This window comes from Lepidochelys olivacea (assembly GCF_965140295.1).
Source record: "Lepidochelys olivacea isolate rLepOli2 genome assembly, chromosome: 6".
Taxonomy (NCBI): domain Eukaryota; kingdom Metazoa; phylum Chordata; order Testudines; family Cheloniidae; genus Lepidochelys; species Lepidochelys olivacea.
In genome coordinates this window covers 1178328-1192500 of record NC_140416.1, presented here as the reverse complement: position 1 = coordinate 1192500, position 14173 = coordinate 1178328, and the positions used below count along the sequence as shown (strand labels likewise).

The 14173-nt window shown below is 55.3% G+C and overlaps 2 protein-coding genes across 2 annotated transcripts in view; one reads left to right on the top strand and one right to left on the bottom strand.

Annotated features, from left to right (window-relative positions):
* Positions 1 to 5447, top strand: part of LOC311522603 (serine protease 27-like) — a gene marked incomplete at its 5' end in the record, with an annotated part of 7637 nt that extends 2190 nt beyond the window's left edge. Inside the window, 4 exons of the mRNA XM_084632074.1 lie at positions 2031 to 2193; positions 2465 to 2736; positions 4442 to 4599; positions 4903 to 5447. Of these exons, the coding sequence (XP_084488200.1) occupies positions 2031 to 2193; positions 2465 to 2736; positions 4442 to 4599; positions 4903 to 5214 (905 nt within the window). The 3' untranslated portion in view covers positions 5215 to 5447. The remainder of the gene's footprint in view (positions 1 to 2030; positions 2194 to 2464; positions 2737 to 4441; positions 4600 to 4902) is intronic.
* A 15-nt stretch (positions 5448 to 5462) lies between these two features.
* LOC311521789 (serine protease 27-like) lies at positions 5463 to 13280 on the bottom strand. Its single transcript, XM_084630372.1, has 6 exons — positions 13141 to 13280; positions 10568 to 10594; positions 8620 to 8782; positions 7660 to 7931; positions 7256 to 7413; positions 5463 to 6637 (listed from the first exon to the last, which is right to left on the bottom strand). Exons 1-6 carry the CDS (start codon positions 13193 to 13195, stop codon positions 6371 to 6373), a joined length of 942 nt encoding a protein of 313 aa, XP_084486498.1. The 5' UTR covers positions 13196 to 13280; the 3' UTR covers positions 5463 to 6370.
* Positions 13281 to 14173: the final 893 nt, after the last annotated feature.

Below are 14173 nucleotides of genomic sequence, written 5' to 3'. Positions count from 1 at the left end.
TCTATCTATCTATCTATCTATCTATCCCCATACACCCCCTATCTATCTATCTATCTATCTATCTATCTATCTATCTATCTATCTATCTATCTATCTATCTATCTATCTATCTCCATACACCTTCTCTCTCTCTCCCCATATACCCCCTCTATCTATCTATCTATCTATCTATCTATCTATCTATCTATCTATCTATCCCCATACATCCTCTCTCTCTCTCTCTCTCTCTCTCCCATACACCCCCTTATCTAATCTATCTATCTATCTATCTATCTATCTATCTATCTATCTATCTATCTATCTATCTATCCCTTAATGTTTTTAGTGTTTTTAATATTATTGCTATCATTCTAATAACGTGGTTATTATTAACTCTTGAGTGGTGAGATTCTATTAATTATGATTAGCAATGGTAGTACCATTGTTAGTTAATTAGCAATGAATCGTTTGATCAAGTCTCTTGCATGGTGTCGCTGTGTGATCATGAGTAGAACATGGCACGTGATCATTGCTGCAAGAAGGAGAACTGCTTTATTAATGGATAGGCAGTGAAATATGAATCTATGTAATGGAAGAGGTGGAACTGATTTTACAACTGATTAGCAGGGAATTGGGGTTATTACCGAGAACCCCCTTTCCTTCCTGCAGTAGATCTCAAAGCACTTTACAAAGGAGGGCAGGATTATTATCCTCCTTTGGAAATGGAGGCACGGGGGCTTGCCCAGGGTCACCCTGCTCTAAACACTAGACCTGACTCCCCTCCCAGAGCTGTGGATAGAACTGAGGAATCCTAGCTCTCAGGCCCCCCTGCTCTAACCACTAGACCCCACTCCCCTTCCTGAGCTGGGAGATAACCCAGGAGTCCTGTCGCCCAGCCCCCTTGCTCTCACCACCTGACCTCACTTCCCTCCCCTCCCCAAGGTGGGAGAGAACCCAGGAGTCCTGGCTACCAGCCCCTCGCGGGCTCTAACCACTAGCCTTGGTTAAGATAATTGCTTTGTTAGGTAATTAACTGTGAATTTTCAGTTTTTGGCTTATTAGTGGCTTGTTCTCAGTGTTGTACCTACCTGGGATTCTTAGTACAACAGGTACCAAGATAATTCTCCTGCCTCGTTATAATTCTGGGTTTTTCATTGGACTATAAAATTAGCTGCGGTAATTATTCTTTATTGTGTTGTGATGAGGTCTATGGAGCCAGGGCTGGATTATGAGCTTTGCAACCCCCCGGGTAAATCCGGAGCGACCCCACGGACGCCCAGGGAGCCAGGGCTGGGTCCTGGCTCGGTGAGCTCCGGGGTAAATCCGGAGCGACCCCACGGACGCCCAGGGAGCCAGGGCTGGGTCCTGGCTCGGCGAGCTCCGGGGTAAATCCGGAGCGACCCCACGGACGCCCAGGGAGCCAGGGCTGGGTCCTGGCTCGGCGAGCTCCGGGGTAAATCCGGAGCGACCCCACGGACGCCCAGGGAGCCAGGGCTGGGTCCTGGCTCGGCGAGCTCCGGGGTAAATCCGGAGCGACCCCACGGACGCCCAGGGAGCCAGGGCTGGGTCCTGGCTCGGCGAGCTCCGGGGTAAATCCGGAGCGACCCCACGGACGCCCAGGGAGCCAGGACTGGGTCCTGGCTCGGCGAGCTCCGGGGTAAATCCGGAGCGACCCCACGGACGCCCAGGGAGCCAGGGCTGGGTCCTGGCTCGGCGAGCTCCGGGGTAAATCCGGAGCGACCCCACGGACGCCCAGGGAGCCAGGGCTGGGTCCTGGCTCGGCGAGCTCCGGGGTAAATCCGGAGCGACCCCACAGATGCCCAGGGAGCCAGGGCTGGGTCCTGGCTCGGTGAGCTCCGGGGTAAATCCGGAGCGACCCCACGGACGCCCAGGGAGCCAGGGCTGGATTCTGAGCTCTCTGTGACTCTCTGTGTCTAGGACCCAGCACAGGGCAGTTGCTAAAGGTGAGTGGCTGGTCCCTACAGCCCATAACAGCTCCCCCGACCCCTCCCATCCCAGCCGATCCCAACTCCCACCTGTTCTCTCCACAGTGTGCGGGCGTCAGAGCCCTACGAAGCGAATCGTGGGGGGCTCGGAGGCGCGGGACGGGGAGTGGCCCTGGCAGGTCAGCCTGAGACTCAACAGCACCCACCGCTGCGGGGGGTCCCTCATCTCCCCACAGTGGGTGCTGACGGCAGCCCACTGCTTCAGACAGTGAGTATCAGGGTGCCCCTCGCTCCCGACCTGCAGCACCTGCTCGCCCAGCCCCCACTCTGCTGGTGACCCTCACTCCCGACCCACAGCCCCCTGCTAGCCCAGCCCTGGGCTCCCCCCAGCCCTGCCGGTGCCCCTCACTCCCGACCCACAGCCCCCTGCTAGCCCAGCCCTGGGCTCCCCCCAGCCCTGCCGGTGCCCCTCACTCCCGACCCACAGCCCCCTGCTAGCCCAGCCCCGGGCTCCTCTCACTGCTGTTCTCTGTCTCTAGGACCAAGGACCCTTCCCGGTTCTCAGTGCTACTTGGGACCCACAAGCAGCTGCACCCCAGCCCCCATGCAGTCGTAGTCTCCGTGGGGAAGATTATCTGCAACCCCCGCTACGGGGGCAAAATCTCCAGTGGGGATATTGCCCTGGTCCAGCTAGAGAGGCCCGTGAACCTCACTGACCGCATCGTCCCCATCTGCCTCCCCGCTGCCGAGGTCCAGTTCCTGCCAAAGACCAAGTGCTGGGTCACTGGCTGGGGGAATGTCAAAGGTGGAGGTGAGTGAAGTGTGCGGCTGGGGTTGGGGGATGCGGGAGACAGGGCCCAGATCCTGAGAAAGCTACAGTGGGGAGGGAGGACATAAAGAATCTGGGGCATGGCTGTACTGGAAGTGGGGCGGGGGGGGGGGGGAGAAAGAAAGGAATGAATAAGAAAAAAAGAAATCAATGAATAGAATAAGAAAGAAAGAAAGAAGTAATGAATAGAATAAGAAAGAAAGAAAGAAAGAAAGAAATGCATGAATAGAATAAGAAAGAAAGAAGTAATGAATGAATAGAATAAGAAAGAAAGAAAGAAAGAAATGCATGAATAGAATAAGAAAGAAAGAAAGAAAGAAATGCATGAATAGAATAAGAAAGAAAGAAGTAATGAATGAATAGAATAAGAAAGAAAGAAAGAAAGAAATGCATGAATAGAATAAGAAAGAAAGAAGTAATGCATGAATAGAATAAGAAAGAAAGAAAGAAATGCATGAATAGAATAAGAAAGAAAGAAAGAAATAGATTAAGAAAGAAAAAGAAATAAATAAAGGAATGAATAAGAAAGAAAGAAAGAAATGAATGACTAGAATAAGAAAGAAAGAAAGAAAGAAATGCATGAATAGAATAAGAAAGAAAGAAAGAAATAGATTAAGAAAGAAAAAGAAATAAATAAAGGAATGAATAAGAAAGAAAGAAATGAATGACTAGAATAAGAAAGAAAGAAAGAAAGAAATGGAATAAGAAAGAAAGAAATGAATGAATAGAAAAAGAAAGAAAGAAAGAATGGAATAAGAAATAAAGAAATAAATGGAATAAGAAAGAAAGAAATAGAATAAGAAAGAAAAGAAAGAAATAAAGGAATGATTAAGAAAGAAAGAAAGAAAGAAAGAGTGAATGGAATAAGAAAGAAATAGAATAAGAAAGAAAGAAAGAAGTAATGAATGAATAGAATAAGACAGAAAGAAAGAAAGAAAGAAAGAAAGAAATGCATGAATAGAATAAGAAAGAAAGAAAGAAAGAAAGAAATAGATTAAGAAAGAAAAAGAAATAAATAAAGGAATGAATAAGAAAGAAAGAAAGGAATGAATGAATGACTAGAATAAGAAAGAAAGAAAGAAATGGAATAAGAAAGAAAGAAAGAAAGAAAGAAAGAATGGAATAAGAAATAAAGAAATAAATGGAATAAGAAAGAAAGAAATAGAATAAGAAAGAAAAAGAAAGAAATAAAGGAATGATTAAGAAAGAAAGAAAGAAAGAGTGAATGGAATAAGAAAGAAATAGAATAAGAAAGAAAGAAAGTAATGAATGAATAGAATAAGAAAGAAAGAAAGAAAGAAAGAAAGAAAGAAAGAAAGAAAGAAAGATGAATGGCCTAAGAACAAAAGTAAGAAAGCAAGAGACACGAATGAATGTTATAAGAAAGGAAGAAAGGAATGACTGGAATAAGAACAAAAGAGAGAAAAAGAAAGATGAAGGGACGACGAAAAGCGAGCGATGGAGGGAAGAAGGAAGAAAGAAGGAGGGCTGATAGATGTGAAAGGGAGGAGGCAATGCAGCATGCAGGGCAGAAAGGATCAGGAGATACAAGTTAGTGTGGGGGGAAGGGATTGTGCCCCCCCCGTCCATGCCCCCCCCATTTATGGTGGCCCCTCACCCCGCTGGGCAGGGGGAGGGGCAGTGGGTGTGGCTCCCAGCCCAGCTGTCCCACTGCCCCCTCCCCCAGCAGGGAAAGGCAAAGCCCCGGAGACGCTGCAGAAGCTGGAGGTGCCCATCATCGCCCAGGCATCGTGCGACGCCCTCTACTGCAGGGGCAAGGGGCAGAACATCCAGGAGGACATGCTGTGTGCCGGGTACACCAAAGGGGGCAAGGATGCCTGCCAGGTGAGAGCCTGCCCCAGAGTCCGCTGCATCTTGGTGCTGCGGTTTCCATACAAACAGCCCCCGCATCCCACCCCAGAAGTGGCTGCATCTCAGTGCCGGGCGAGGTGTCCACACATAACCAGCCCCCACACCCCACTCCAGAGGGGCCGTGTCTCAGCACTGGGTGAGGGGTCCCTCTGTGAACATCCCCTGCACCCCTACCCAGAGGGGCTGCACCTCGGTGCTGGGCAAGGGGGTCCCCCACGCCCCACCCCAGAGGTGGCTGCATCTCAGTAACCCCTTGTCTGGCTCTTTGACCGCTAGGGTGACTCCGGTGGTCCGCTGGTGTGTAAAATGGGACAGAGCTGGGTCCAGGCAGGCGTGGTGAGCTGGGGAGAAGGCTGTGCTCAGAAAAACCGCCCCGGCGTTTACATCCGAGTCACCAGTTACCACGGCTGGCTCCAAGAGACCGTCCCAGACCTGGCGTTCGTCCAGGGCACCACGAATGGAACAGCCCACAGCTCCGTGGCTAACAGGAACTGCGAGAAAAAATTAAAAGACGGCAGCTTCAATCATGCGCCCATGGTGCTAGCCCACACCCTGCTTCTTGTGGCCTGTGCCCTACAGCTCATCTGAAAGCCAGGACTCCTGGGTTCTGTGTCTGGGAGGACAGTGGGGTCTAGTGGGTTAGAGCAGTGGGGGCTGGGAGGCAGGACTCCTGGGTTCTGTCCCCAGTTCTGTTCTTGCCTTGCTTGGTGCCTCAGTTTCCCCATGTACAATAGTAGTCCCATTCCCCCCGCCCGCTGGAATTATTCTAAGGTTTCTTTTATTCCTGTTTGTAAAGCACTTTTGTAATCTGCATTCAGGCACTGAAGAACAGTAAATTATTTATTTATTATTATTCCAGTCTTTCGCGTTTAAATTAAAACAGTGCACAAGGGACCCGGCTGGATCAGACCCATGGGCCCATCTAGCCCGTTATCCCGTCTCCTCCCTGTTGCCCTGGCTCAGACCCATACTTGGTCCTGTGGGGGAGAATATTTCCGGCAGGCTGAAGCGTGGTGGTTGTGACCCACCCATGTTGCGGGGAAGCCATGGTCCTTCTCCCCCGCAGGGGCAGGGCTTGTGCCTGGGTGGGTGTGGCCAGAAGTGGGCGGGGTTACTTGACATGAGGTAGGCAGGACCCATCCATTGGCCACGAGGGAGAGTCCACAAGGGAGGGGGGATTCCATGGCACAGTCCACTGGTGGGCGTGACATGTCGTGCCTGGGTGGGCATGGCCGGAAGGGGGCGGGGTTACTTGACATGAGGTAGGCAGGACCCATCCATTGGCCACGAGGGAGAGTCCAAAAGGGAGGGGGGATTCCGTGACACAGTCCACTGGTGGGCGTGACATGTCGTGGCTGGGTGGGCGTGACCGGAAGGGGGCGGGGTTACTTGACATGAGGTAGGCAGGACCCATCCATTGGCCACGAGGGAGAGTCCACAAGGGAGGGGGGATTCCGTGGCACAGTCCACTGGTGGGCGTGACATGTCGTGGCTGGGTGGGCGTGACCGGAAGGGGGCGGGGTCACTTGACATGAGGTAGGCAGGACCCATCCATTGGCCACGAGGGAGAGTCCACAGGGGAGGGGGGATTCCGTGGCACAGTCCACTGGTGGGCGTGACATGTCGTGGCTGGATGGGCGTGACCGAAAGGGGGCGGGGTCACTGGAGAGCGGTTCCGTGGCACTCTCCCCTTGGGGCGTGGCCTATCCGGGTGGGTGTGGCCTTAACTGCTGGGGGGCGGGGCTCAGAGAATTCGGAGCAGCCAGGCGGCTAGAAGCAGGGCAGTGGGGGCAGGGCCGGGGGGCCCGCCCCCGGGCAGGCTGTAGGTGGTGATATTGACCACCCCGAAGGTGGCGTTGGGCACGTGCTGCCCGATCCAGTCCAGGTAGGCGCCGACGCGGATGTAGACCCCGGGGCGGTTGGGCAGGGCGCAGCCTTCACCCCAGCTGACGACGCCGGCCACGAACCACAGCCCAGCCTTCTGGCAGACCAGGGGGCCCCCCGAATCGCCCTGGGGAGAGAGAATCGGTGACACCGGGGCCTCTCAGTCCGGACCTGCAGCCTCCTGCTAGCCCAGCCCTCGGCTCCCCGCCCCCGCAGCTCTGCCGGTGCCCCTCACTCCCGACCCTCAGCCCCCTGCCCCCCCAGCTCTGCCGATGCCCCTCACTCCCGACCCTCTGCCCCCTGCGCCCCCCAGCTCTGCCGATGCCCCTCACTCCCGATCCTCAGCCCCCTGCCCCCCAGCTCTGCCGATGCCCCTCTCTCCCGACCCACAGCCCCCTGCGCCCCCCAGCTCTGCCGATGCCCCTCTCTCCCGACCCGCAGCCCCCTGCCCCCCCAGCTCTGCCGATGCCCCTCTCTCCTGACCCGCAGCCCCCTGCCCCCCCAGCTCTGCCGATGCCCCTCTCTCCCGACCCGCAGCCCCCTGCCCCCCCAGCTCTGCCGATGCCCCTCTCTCCCGACCCGCAGCCCCCTGCGCCCCCCAGCTCTGCCGATGCCCCTCTCTCCCGACCCTCAGCCCCCTGCCCCCCCAGCTCTGCCGATGCCCCTCTCTCCCGACCCTCTGCCCCCTGCCCCCCCCAGCTCTGCCGATGCCCCTCTCTCCTGACCCGCAGCCCCCTGCTCTCACCTGGCAGGCGTCTCTCTGTCCCTCGGCGTAGCCGGCACACACCATGTCGTCCTGGATCTCCCTCATGGAGCTCCGGCGCCGATAAAGGGCGTCACAGGGCAGTGGGTCGATCAGGGGCACCTGCAGCTGCTGCAGTGTCATGGGGGCCGGGAGCAGGTCTGCGGGGGGAGGGGGGGAAAGGAAGGGTTAACACTGCCAGGGTGGGGGAGGGGACCCTGGGGGAGGAGGAGGAGGACACAATGCCCCCCTTCCCTGCCCCCTCCAATGCTCCCCCCTCCTTGCCCCTCCTCCTCTGCGTTCCCCTCTCCTCCCCCTTTCCTCATGGCCCCTCCCACCTCCACTCCCCCACCTCTCCCTCTCTATTCTTCCTCCTGCCCCCTCCCTTCCTCTCCCCCCCTCCTCACCTCCCTCTCGTGGCGACCCCCAGCCAGTAACCCAGCAGAGGGTCCCAGCGGGGAAGTGGACCCCGGCGTCCGGGAGGCAGGCGGGCAGCACCTGCGGGGTGAAGGTGACGGGGTGGCCCAGCCGGGCCAGGGCGATGTCTCCGCTGGAGCCCTCCCCAGAGTAGAGCGCATGGCCCAGGGCGCGGGACAGGGGTAGCCGCAGGGAGCCGGGCTCTGGGACCGACAGCTGGCGGGAGCCCAGGACGGCACGGTACCGAGACAGCTCCGCATGCCTGGGGCGAGAGAGGGGTCAGCGCCCAGAGACCGACAGCCGTGCCCCCCGCTCCCGACCCGCAGCCCCCTCCTGGCCCAGCCCTGGGCTCCCCCCGAATTCTACTGGTGCCCCCCGCTCCCGACCCACAGCCCCCTCCTGGCCCAGCCCTGGGCTCCCCCCGAATTCTACCGGTGCCCCCCGCTCCCGACCCGCAGCCCCCTCCTGGCCCAGCCCTGGGCTCCCCCCGAATTCTACCGGTGCCCCCTGCTCCCGACCCGCAGCCCCCTCCTGGCCCAGCCCTGGGCTCCCCCCGAATTCTACCGGTGCCCCCCGCTCCCGACCCGCAGCCCCCTCCTGGCCCAGCCCTGGGCTCCCCCCGAATTCTACCGGTGTCCCCCGCTCCCGACCCGCAGCCCCCTAGGAGCCCAGCCCTGGGCTCCCCCCGAATTCTACCGGTGCCCCCCGCTCCCGACCCGCAGCCCCCTCCTGGCCCAGCCCTGGGCTCCCCCCGAATTCTACCGGTGCCCCCCGCTCCCGACCCGCAGCCCCCTCCTGGCCCAGCCCTGGGCTCCCCCCGAATTCTACCGGTGCCCCCCGCTCCTGACCCGCAGCCCCCTAGGAGCCCAGTCCTGGGCTCCCCCCGAATTCTACCGGTGCCCCCCGCTCCCGACCCGCAGCCCCCTGCTGGCCCAGCCCCGGTCACTCACTTGGGAAAGCAATGTGCAGCGCTCAGGACCCACTCCGCGTTGATGAGGGTCGCCCCGCAGATGTGGCGATTCTCATACTGCAGACTGACCTGCCAGGGCCAGGCCCCCAGCGGGGCGTCCTGCCCGCCCACGATCCGGTCCTGGGGCCCCGCCTGGCCACACGCTGCGGGCGGAGGGAGAGAACCATGATGGAACGGAGGACACGCGGCGCTCCCTGGTGGAGGGGACTGGAGCTGCGCTGAGCTGCAAGGCAGCCTCCCGTGGGGGGCTTGGTGTTCCACAGCGCCCCCTAGCGCCGCCCTCGGGCATCGGGGCCGGCACTCATGGTCTGGGGAGGGCGCCCCCCAGCTCCCTGCAGCACAGCGCTCCCTAGCACCATCCTGCGGTGTCGTGATTCATAACGGCCGTATTGAGTCAGACCGGTGGTCAATCCAGCCCAGTGTCCTGTCTGTCGACAGTGGCCAACGCCAGGTGCCCCAGAGGGAATGAACACACCAGGGAACCATCCAGTGATCCAGCCCCTGTCAATCCAGCCCCAGCTTCTGGCAATCGGCAGTTTAGGGACACGCAGAGCATGGGGTTGTGTCCCTGCCCATCTTGGCTAATAACTACGGATGGACCTATCCTCCAGGAACTTACCTAACTCTTTTTTGAACCCAGTTACACTTTTGGCCTTTACAACATCCCCTGGCAAGGAGTTCCACAGGTTGACTGTGTGTTGTGTGAAAAAAATACTTCCTTTTGTTTGTTTTAAACCTGCTGCCTATTCATTTCTTTGCGTGACCCCTTGTTCTTCTATTATGAGAAGGGGTAAATAACACTTCCTTATCTACTTTCTCTACATCAGTCATGATTTTATAGACCTCTGTCATATCCCCCCCTTAGTCGTCTCTTTTCCAAGCTGAAAAGTCCCTGGCTTATTAATCTCTCCTCATACGGCAGCCGTTCCAAACCCCTAATGGCTTTGGTGGCCCTTCTTTGTACTTTTTCCAATTCTAAAATATCTTTTTTGAGACGGGGCGACCACATCTGCACACAGTATTCAAGGTGTGGGCGCACAATGGATTTATAGAGAGAAAATATGATATTTTCTGTCTTATTATCTATCTCTTTCCTAATGATTCCCAGCATTCTCTTTGTTTTTTTTCACTGCCGCTGAGAACTATCCACAATGACTCCAAAATCTCTTTCTTGAGTGGTAACAGCTAATTTAGACCCCATCATATTATATATATAGTTTGGACTATGTTTTCCAATGTGCATTGCTTTGCATTTATCAACATTGAATTTCATCTGCCATTTTATTGCCAGTCACCCAGTTTTATGAGATCCCTTTGTAGCTCTTCGCAGTCTGCCTGGGACTTAACTAACAAGGTATTTTGTAACATCTGCCAACTTTGCCCACTCACTGTTTACTCCTTTTCCCCGATGATTTACGAATGTGTTGAACTGCAGTAATCCCAGTACAGACCCCTATTTACCGCTCTCCATTGTGAAAACTGACCATTTATTCCTAGCCTTTGTTTCCTGACTTTTAACCAGATACTGATCCATGAAGGGATCTTCTCTCTTATCCCATGGTTGCTTACTTTGCTTCAGAGCCTTGGGTAGGGACTATGTCAAAGGCTTTCTGAAAGTCCAAGTACACTTTATCCACTGGATCACCCTTGTCCACATGGTTGCTGACACACTCAGAGAATTCTGGTAGATTGGTGAGGCACGATTTCCCTTTACAAAAACCACGTTGACTCTTCCCCAACAAATCTGTCCTTTACTATAGTTTCAAACTCTTTGCTCAGTACTGAAGTTAGGCTTATCAGCCTGTAATTGCCAGGATCGCCTCTGGAGCTTTTAAAAAAATCGGTATCACATTAACTACCTTCCAGCCACCTGGTGCAGAGGCTGATTGAAGTGATAGGTGACATGATTTCAGTGGTAGGTTACATACCTGTCTGGATTCCACGGTCCGGTGCAGCTGAGGGAGACAGGAGAAGGAGTCACAGATGGCACAAAGCAGGGGAACCGGTTTCAGAAATGAACAGGAATCAGGAAGACAGGAAAAGAAAGGCAGAAAGAAATGCTGACTAAAAGTAAACAGTGCAAAATAACACACAGCTCTCAGGGTGCCTGGGATCTCTCCCCAGACCAGGGAGGTTTAGTGGTTAGAGCAGTTCGGGCTGGAGGCCAGCATTCCTGGGTTCCTCCTTGGCTCTGGGACAACAGCTGAGTCTCACACCCTGCCCTGCTCATGGGACACAGCTGCACTTCATATCTTGTTAACTGCTTCCCTGCTGAAGCCTCATCCCTGGGTTATTACACTATTTAGAGCATTTCAAGAGCCCTAAGGTACATTTCTGAGGCTGGCTCAGAGGGTGGGGGCGAGAGAGGGTGTCTGTTGCTGAGACTGAGAATTGAATCCAGAAGTCCTGGCTCCCAGCCCCCCCTGCTCTAACCCACTAGTCCCCACTTTCTTCTCATAGGACCCAGGAGTCCCGGATCCCAGCCCCTCCCCCCACTCTAGCCTAATAGACCCCACTCTCCTTTCAAGCGAACACAGGAATCTTGACTTCCTGCCCACCCTGCTGCAACACACTAGCCCCCTCCCATAGGACCCAGGCATCCTGGCTCCAACCCCCGACTTTCCCTGCGGCATGGCAGCAGGAGAAGGATGGTTTTTGGGGTGCAGGGCGCTCCCATGGCCCAGCGGCTCCCAGCTCAGCTTCCACAGGGGACTAGGGGGTCGGTGAGCTGCCCCAGTGACCCCACTGCCCAGTGTCAGCTGTCTGCCTGGCCAGGAAATGTCACCCAGCCAGTCCCCCCATCGCTAGCCTCTCCTCACCCTTCCAGGGAAACCGCTTCTTGTCAACATGTCAACCCTCCGCATTCCCAGCCTCCCACCTGCCCCAGCCGCATTGGCCCATCGCTGCGTCCCCAGGTCCTGTGCAGCTGAGAACTCCCCCACTCGTGTTTCTGTGACACCCGGCTGCTGACCTTCGTGAAATGGGGGGACGTGTCCTGAAATGGCCGGGGAGCTTTCCCAAGGGAGCTCACCGGGTTCTTCTGTGCCCTTCTGTGCGTTTGTGCAGCTAAACTCCAGGGTGTGTATGTCTATAGCTAGACTCCGGGGCTGTGTGCGTCTGTCTGTGTCTGTGTGTGTACCTCAGGGGTGTATGGGACACTGATGTTGCCTTTGTTGTGTAAATGGCCAAGGACAGAACAGCCTAAGGAAATTCCCAGTATTCTTGGGGTTATTTATTTTGTATCATTGTGGGTAATGAGAGATAGACCCATCCTAGGCAGACAGACACAATAGAGACAGATGGTAACAGTACAGACAGAAACAATCTAGATAGACATAATCTAAATAGAGAGACAGACACAATACGGACAGGTGGTTGGATACAATACATCAAGAGACAAATCACCTAGACCGGCAGAATTTAGACAGAGAGGCAGACAAAATCTAGAGCGAGAGAGAGGCAATCTAGACAGTGAGATGCAATTTAGACTGACGGGCATATACTATTGCAGTTGAGACAGACAGACATATTTTTTGTTCCTAGTATTCTCTGTATTATTGTAGGACCTACGATACCCTAACATGGGCCAGGAATCCTTTGTGCCAGGTGCTGCCCAGATCCATTGTAGGAGCCAGTCCCTGCCCCCAAAGGACGCACTGGGTTCTGCTGTGTGCCTCTGTATCTGTGTGTGTGTGTTTGTTTGTGCAGCTCAACTCCACAGTGTGTGTGTGTGTGTGTGTACCTCAGGGATGTGCGAGGTCCCTTGTGTTGTCTTTGTTGTGTAAACTGCCAAGGACAGAACAGCTTAAGGAAACTTACAGTATTTTGGGGGTTATTTATTTTGTATTGTTGTGAGTAATGAGAGATAGACCCATCCTGGACAGACAGACACAATATAGACAGATGGGGACAGTACAGACAGACACAATCTAGATAGGCACAATGTTAACAGACAGACTGACCCAGTAGAGACAGATGGTCAGATTCGAGACAGAAAGAGAGACAGACAACCTAGACAAGCAGAATTTAGACAGAGGAGCAGACACAATCTAGACTGACAGGCATATATTATGTAGACAGTCAGATGCAGTTGAGACAGACAGACATATATTTTGTTACAAGTATTCTCTGTATTATGATAGGACCTAGGATACCCTAACATGGGCCGGGTATCCTTTGTGCCAGGTGCTGCCCAGATTCCAGCCGAGATCAGGGCCCTGTGGTGCTGGGGGCTGCCCAGACCCACAGTGGGAGCCGGTCCCTGCCCCGAAGGGCTCACAGTCTAAACAGACAAAGGCAGGAACATTCTCCCCCTTTTCCATCCAGGGAAATTGAGACTCAGAGAGATGCGGGACTTGCTCAAGGTCACACAAGGAGTCTGTGGCAGAATCTGGGATAGAACCCAGGTGTCCTGGCTCAAGGTCACCCCTCTGTGCTAAACCACTAGCCCCCACTCCCCTTCCATAGGGCCCAGGCATCCTGGCTCCCAGCCCCCACTTACCCTGCAGCATGGGCAGCAGGAGAAGGATGGTTATTGGGGTGCAGGGCGCTCCCATGGCCCAGCAGCTCCCAGCTGGGCTTCTGCAGGGCACTAGAGGGTCGGTGAGCTGCCCCAGTGACCCCAAAGCCTGGTGTCAGCTGTCTGCCTGGCTGGGGAATGTGGCCCAGCCAGTCCTCCTATCGCCTGCCTCATCTCACCCTTCCAGGGAAACCCCCGCCCTCCCCGCACTTATGGTAACCCTCCCCGTTCCCAGCCTGCCTCCGGCCCCAGCCTCATTGGCCCCTCGCTCTGTCCCCGGGTCCTGTGCGGCTGAGAACTCCCACACTTGTGTTTCTGTGACACTCGGCCACTGACCTTTGCATAATAGGGGGGACGTGTCCTGAAATGGCCGGGGAGCTTTCCCAAGGGGACTCACTGGGTTCTGCTGTGTGCATCTGTGTTTGTGTTTATGTGTGTGCAGCTCAACTCCAGAGTGTGTGTGTCTATAGCTAGACTTGGGTGTGTGTGTGTGTGACAAAGCGGGACTGTTCTTAATGTTTCCTCTGAATATTGTGGGGGTGCCTCAGTTTCCCCTAGGCAGTTCTTAAGTATCTAGGTGGTGAGATAAGGGTGAATGATCCTTGCAAAGCCCTACAGGGCAGGTGTGTGCAGGGGTCTGGACACAGAGAATGGCCGACACCCTGTTTCCTGGCAACTGATGGCCTGGGCCCTTCCTCCCTGCAAGGTGAGAGCTGAAGGGTTGGAGAACAAAGGAATCAGGTGCCCTTCTGGCCCCGGAAAGGGACAAAGCCCAGAGGAGGAGGGGCTGGAGAGAGTTTCAGTTTGAGGCTGGCTGGGGATGAGGAGTGAAGGGCAGGCGGGGTTGTCTGGCTCCCTGCCCCCCAAAATGGACCCAGCTGAGGGGTCCTGTTCTCTGCACCTACAAGCTCTGTTTTAGACCGTGTTCCTGTCATCTAATAAACCTCTGGTTTCCCGGCTGGCTGACTGCGGAGTTGGGGGGCAGGACCCTCTGGCTTCCCCAGGAGCCCCACCT

Bases quoted from the DNA above. Each gene is read 5' to 3' on its own strand.
- LOC311521789 (XM_084630372.1), bottom strand. From the start codon at position 13,195: ATGGGAGCGCCCTGCACCCCAATAACCATCCTTCTCCTGCTGCCCATG. The intron at 7,932-8,619 runs GTGAGTGACCGG...CTCTCGCCCCAG, and splicing joins GCTGCACATTGCTTTCCCAA to GCATGCGGAGCTGTCTCGGT. The intron at 6,638-7,255 runs GTGAGAGCAGGG...CTCTCTCCCCAG, and splicing joins GACAGAGAGACGCCTGCCAG to GGCGATTCGGGGGGCCCCCT.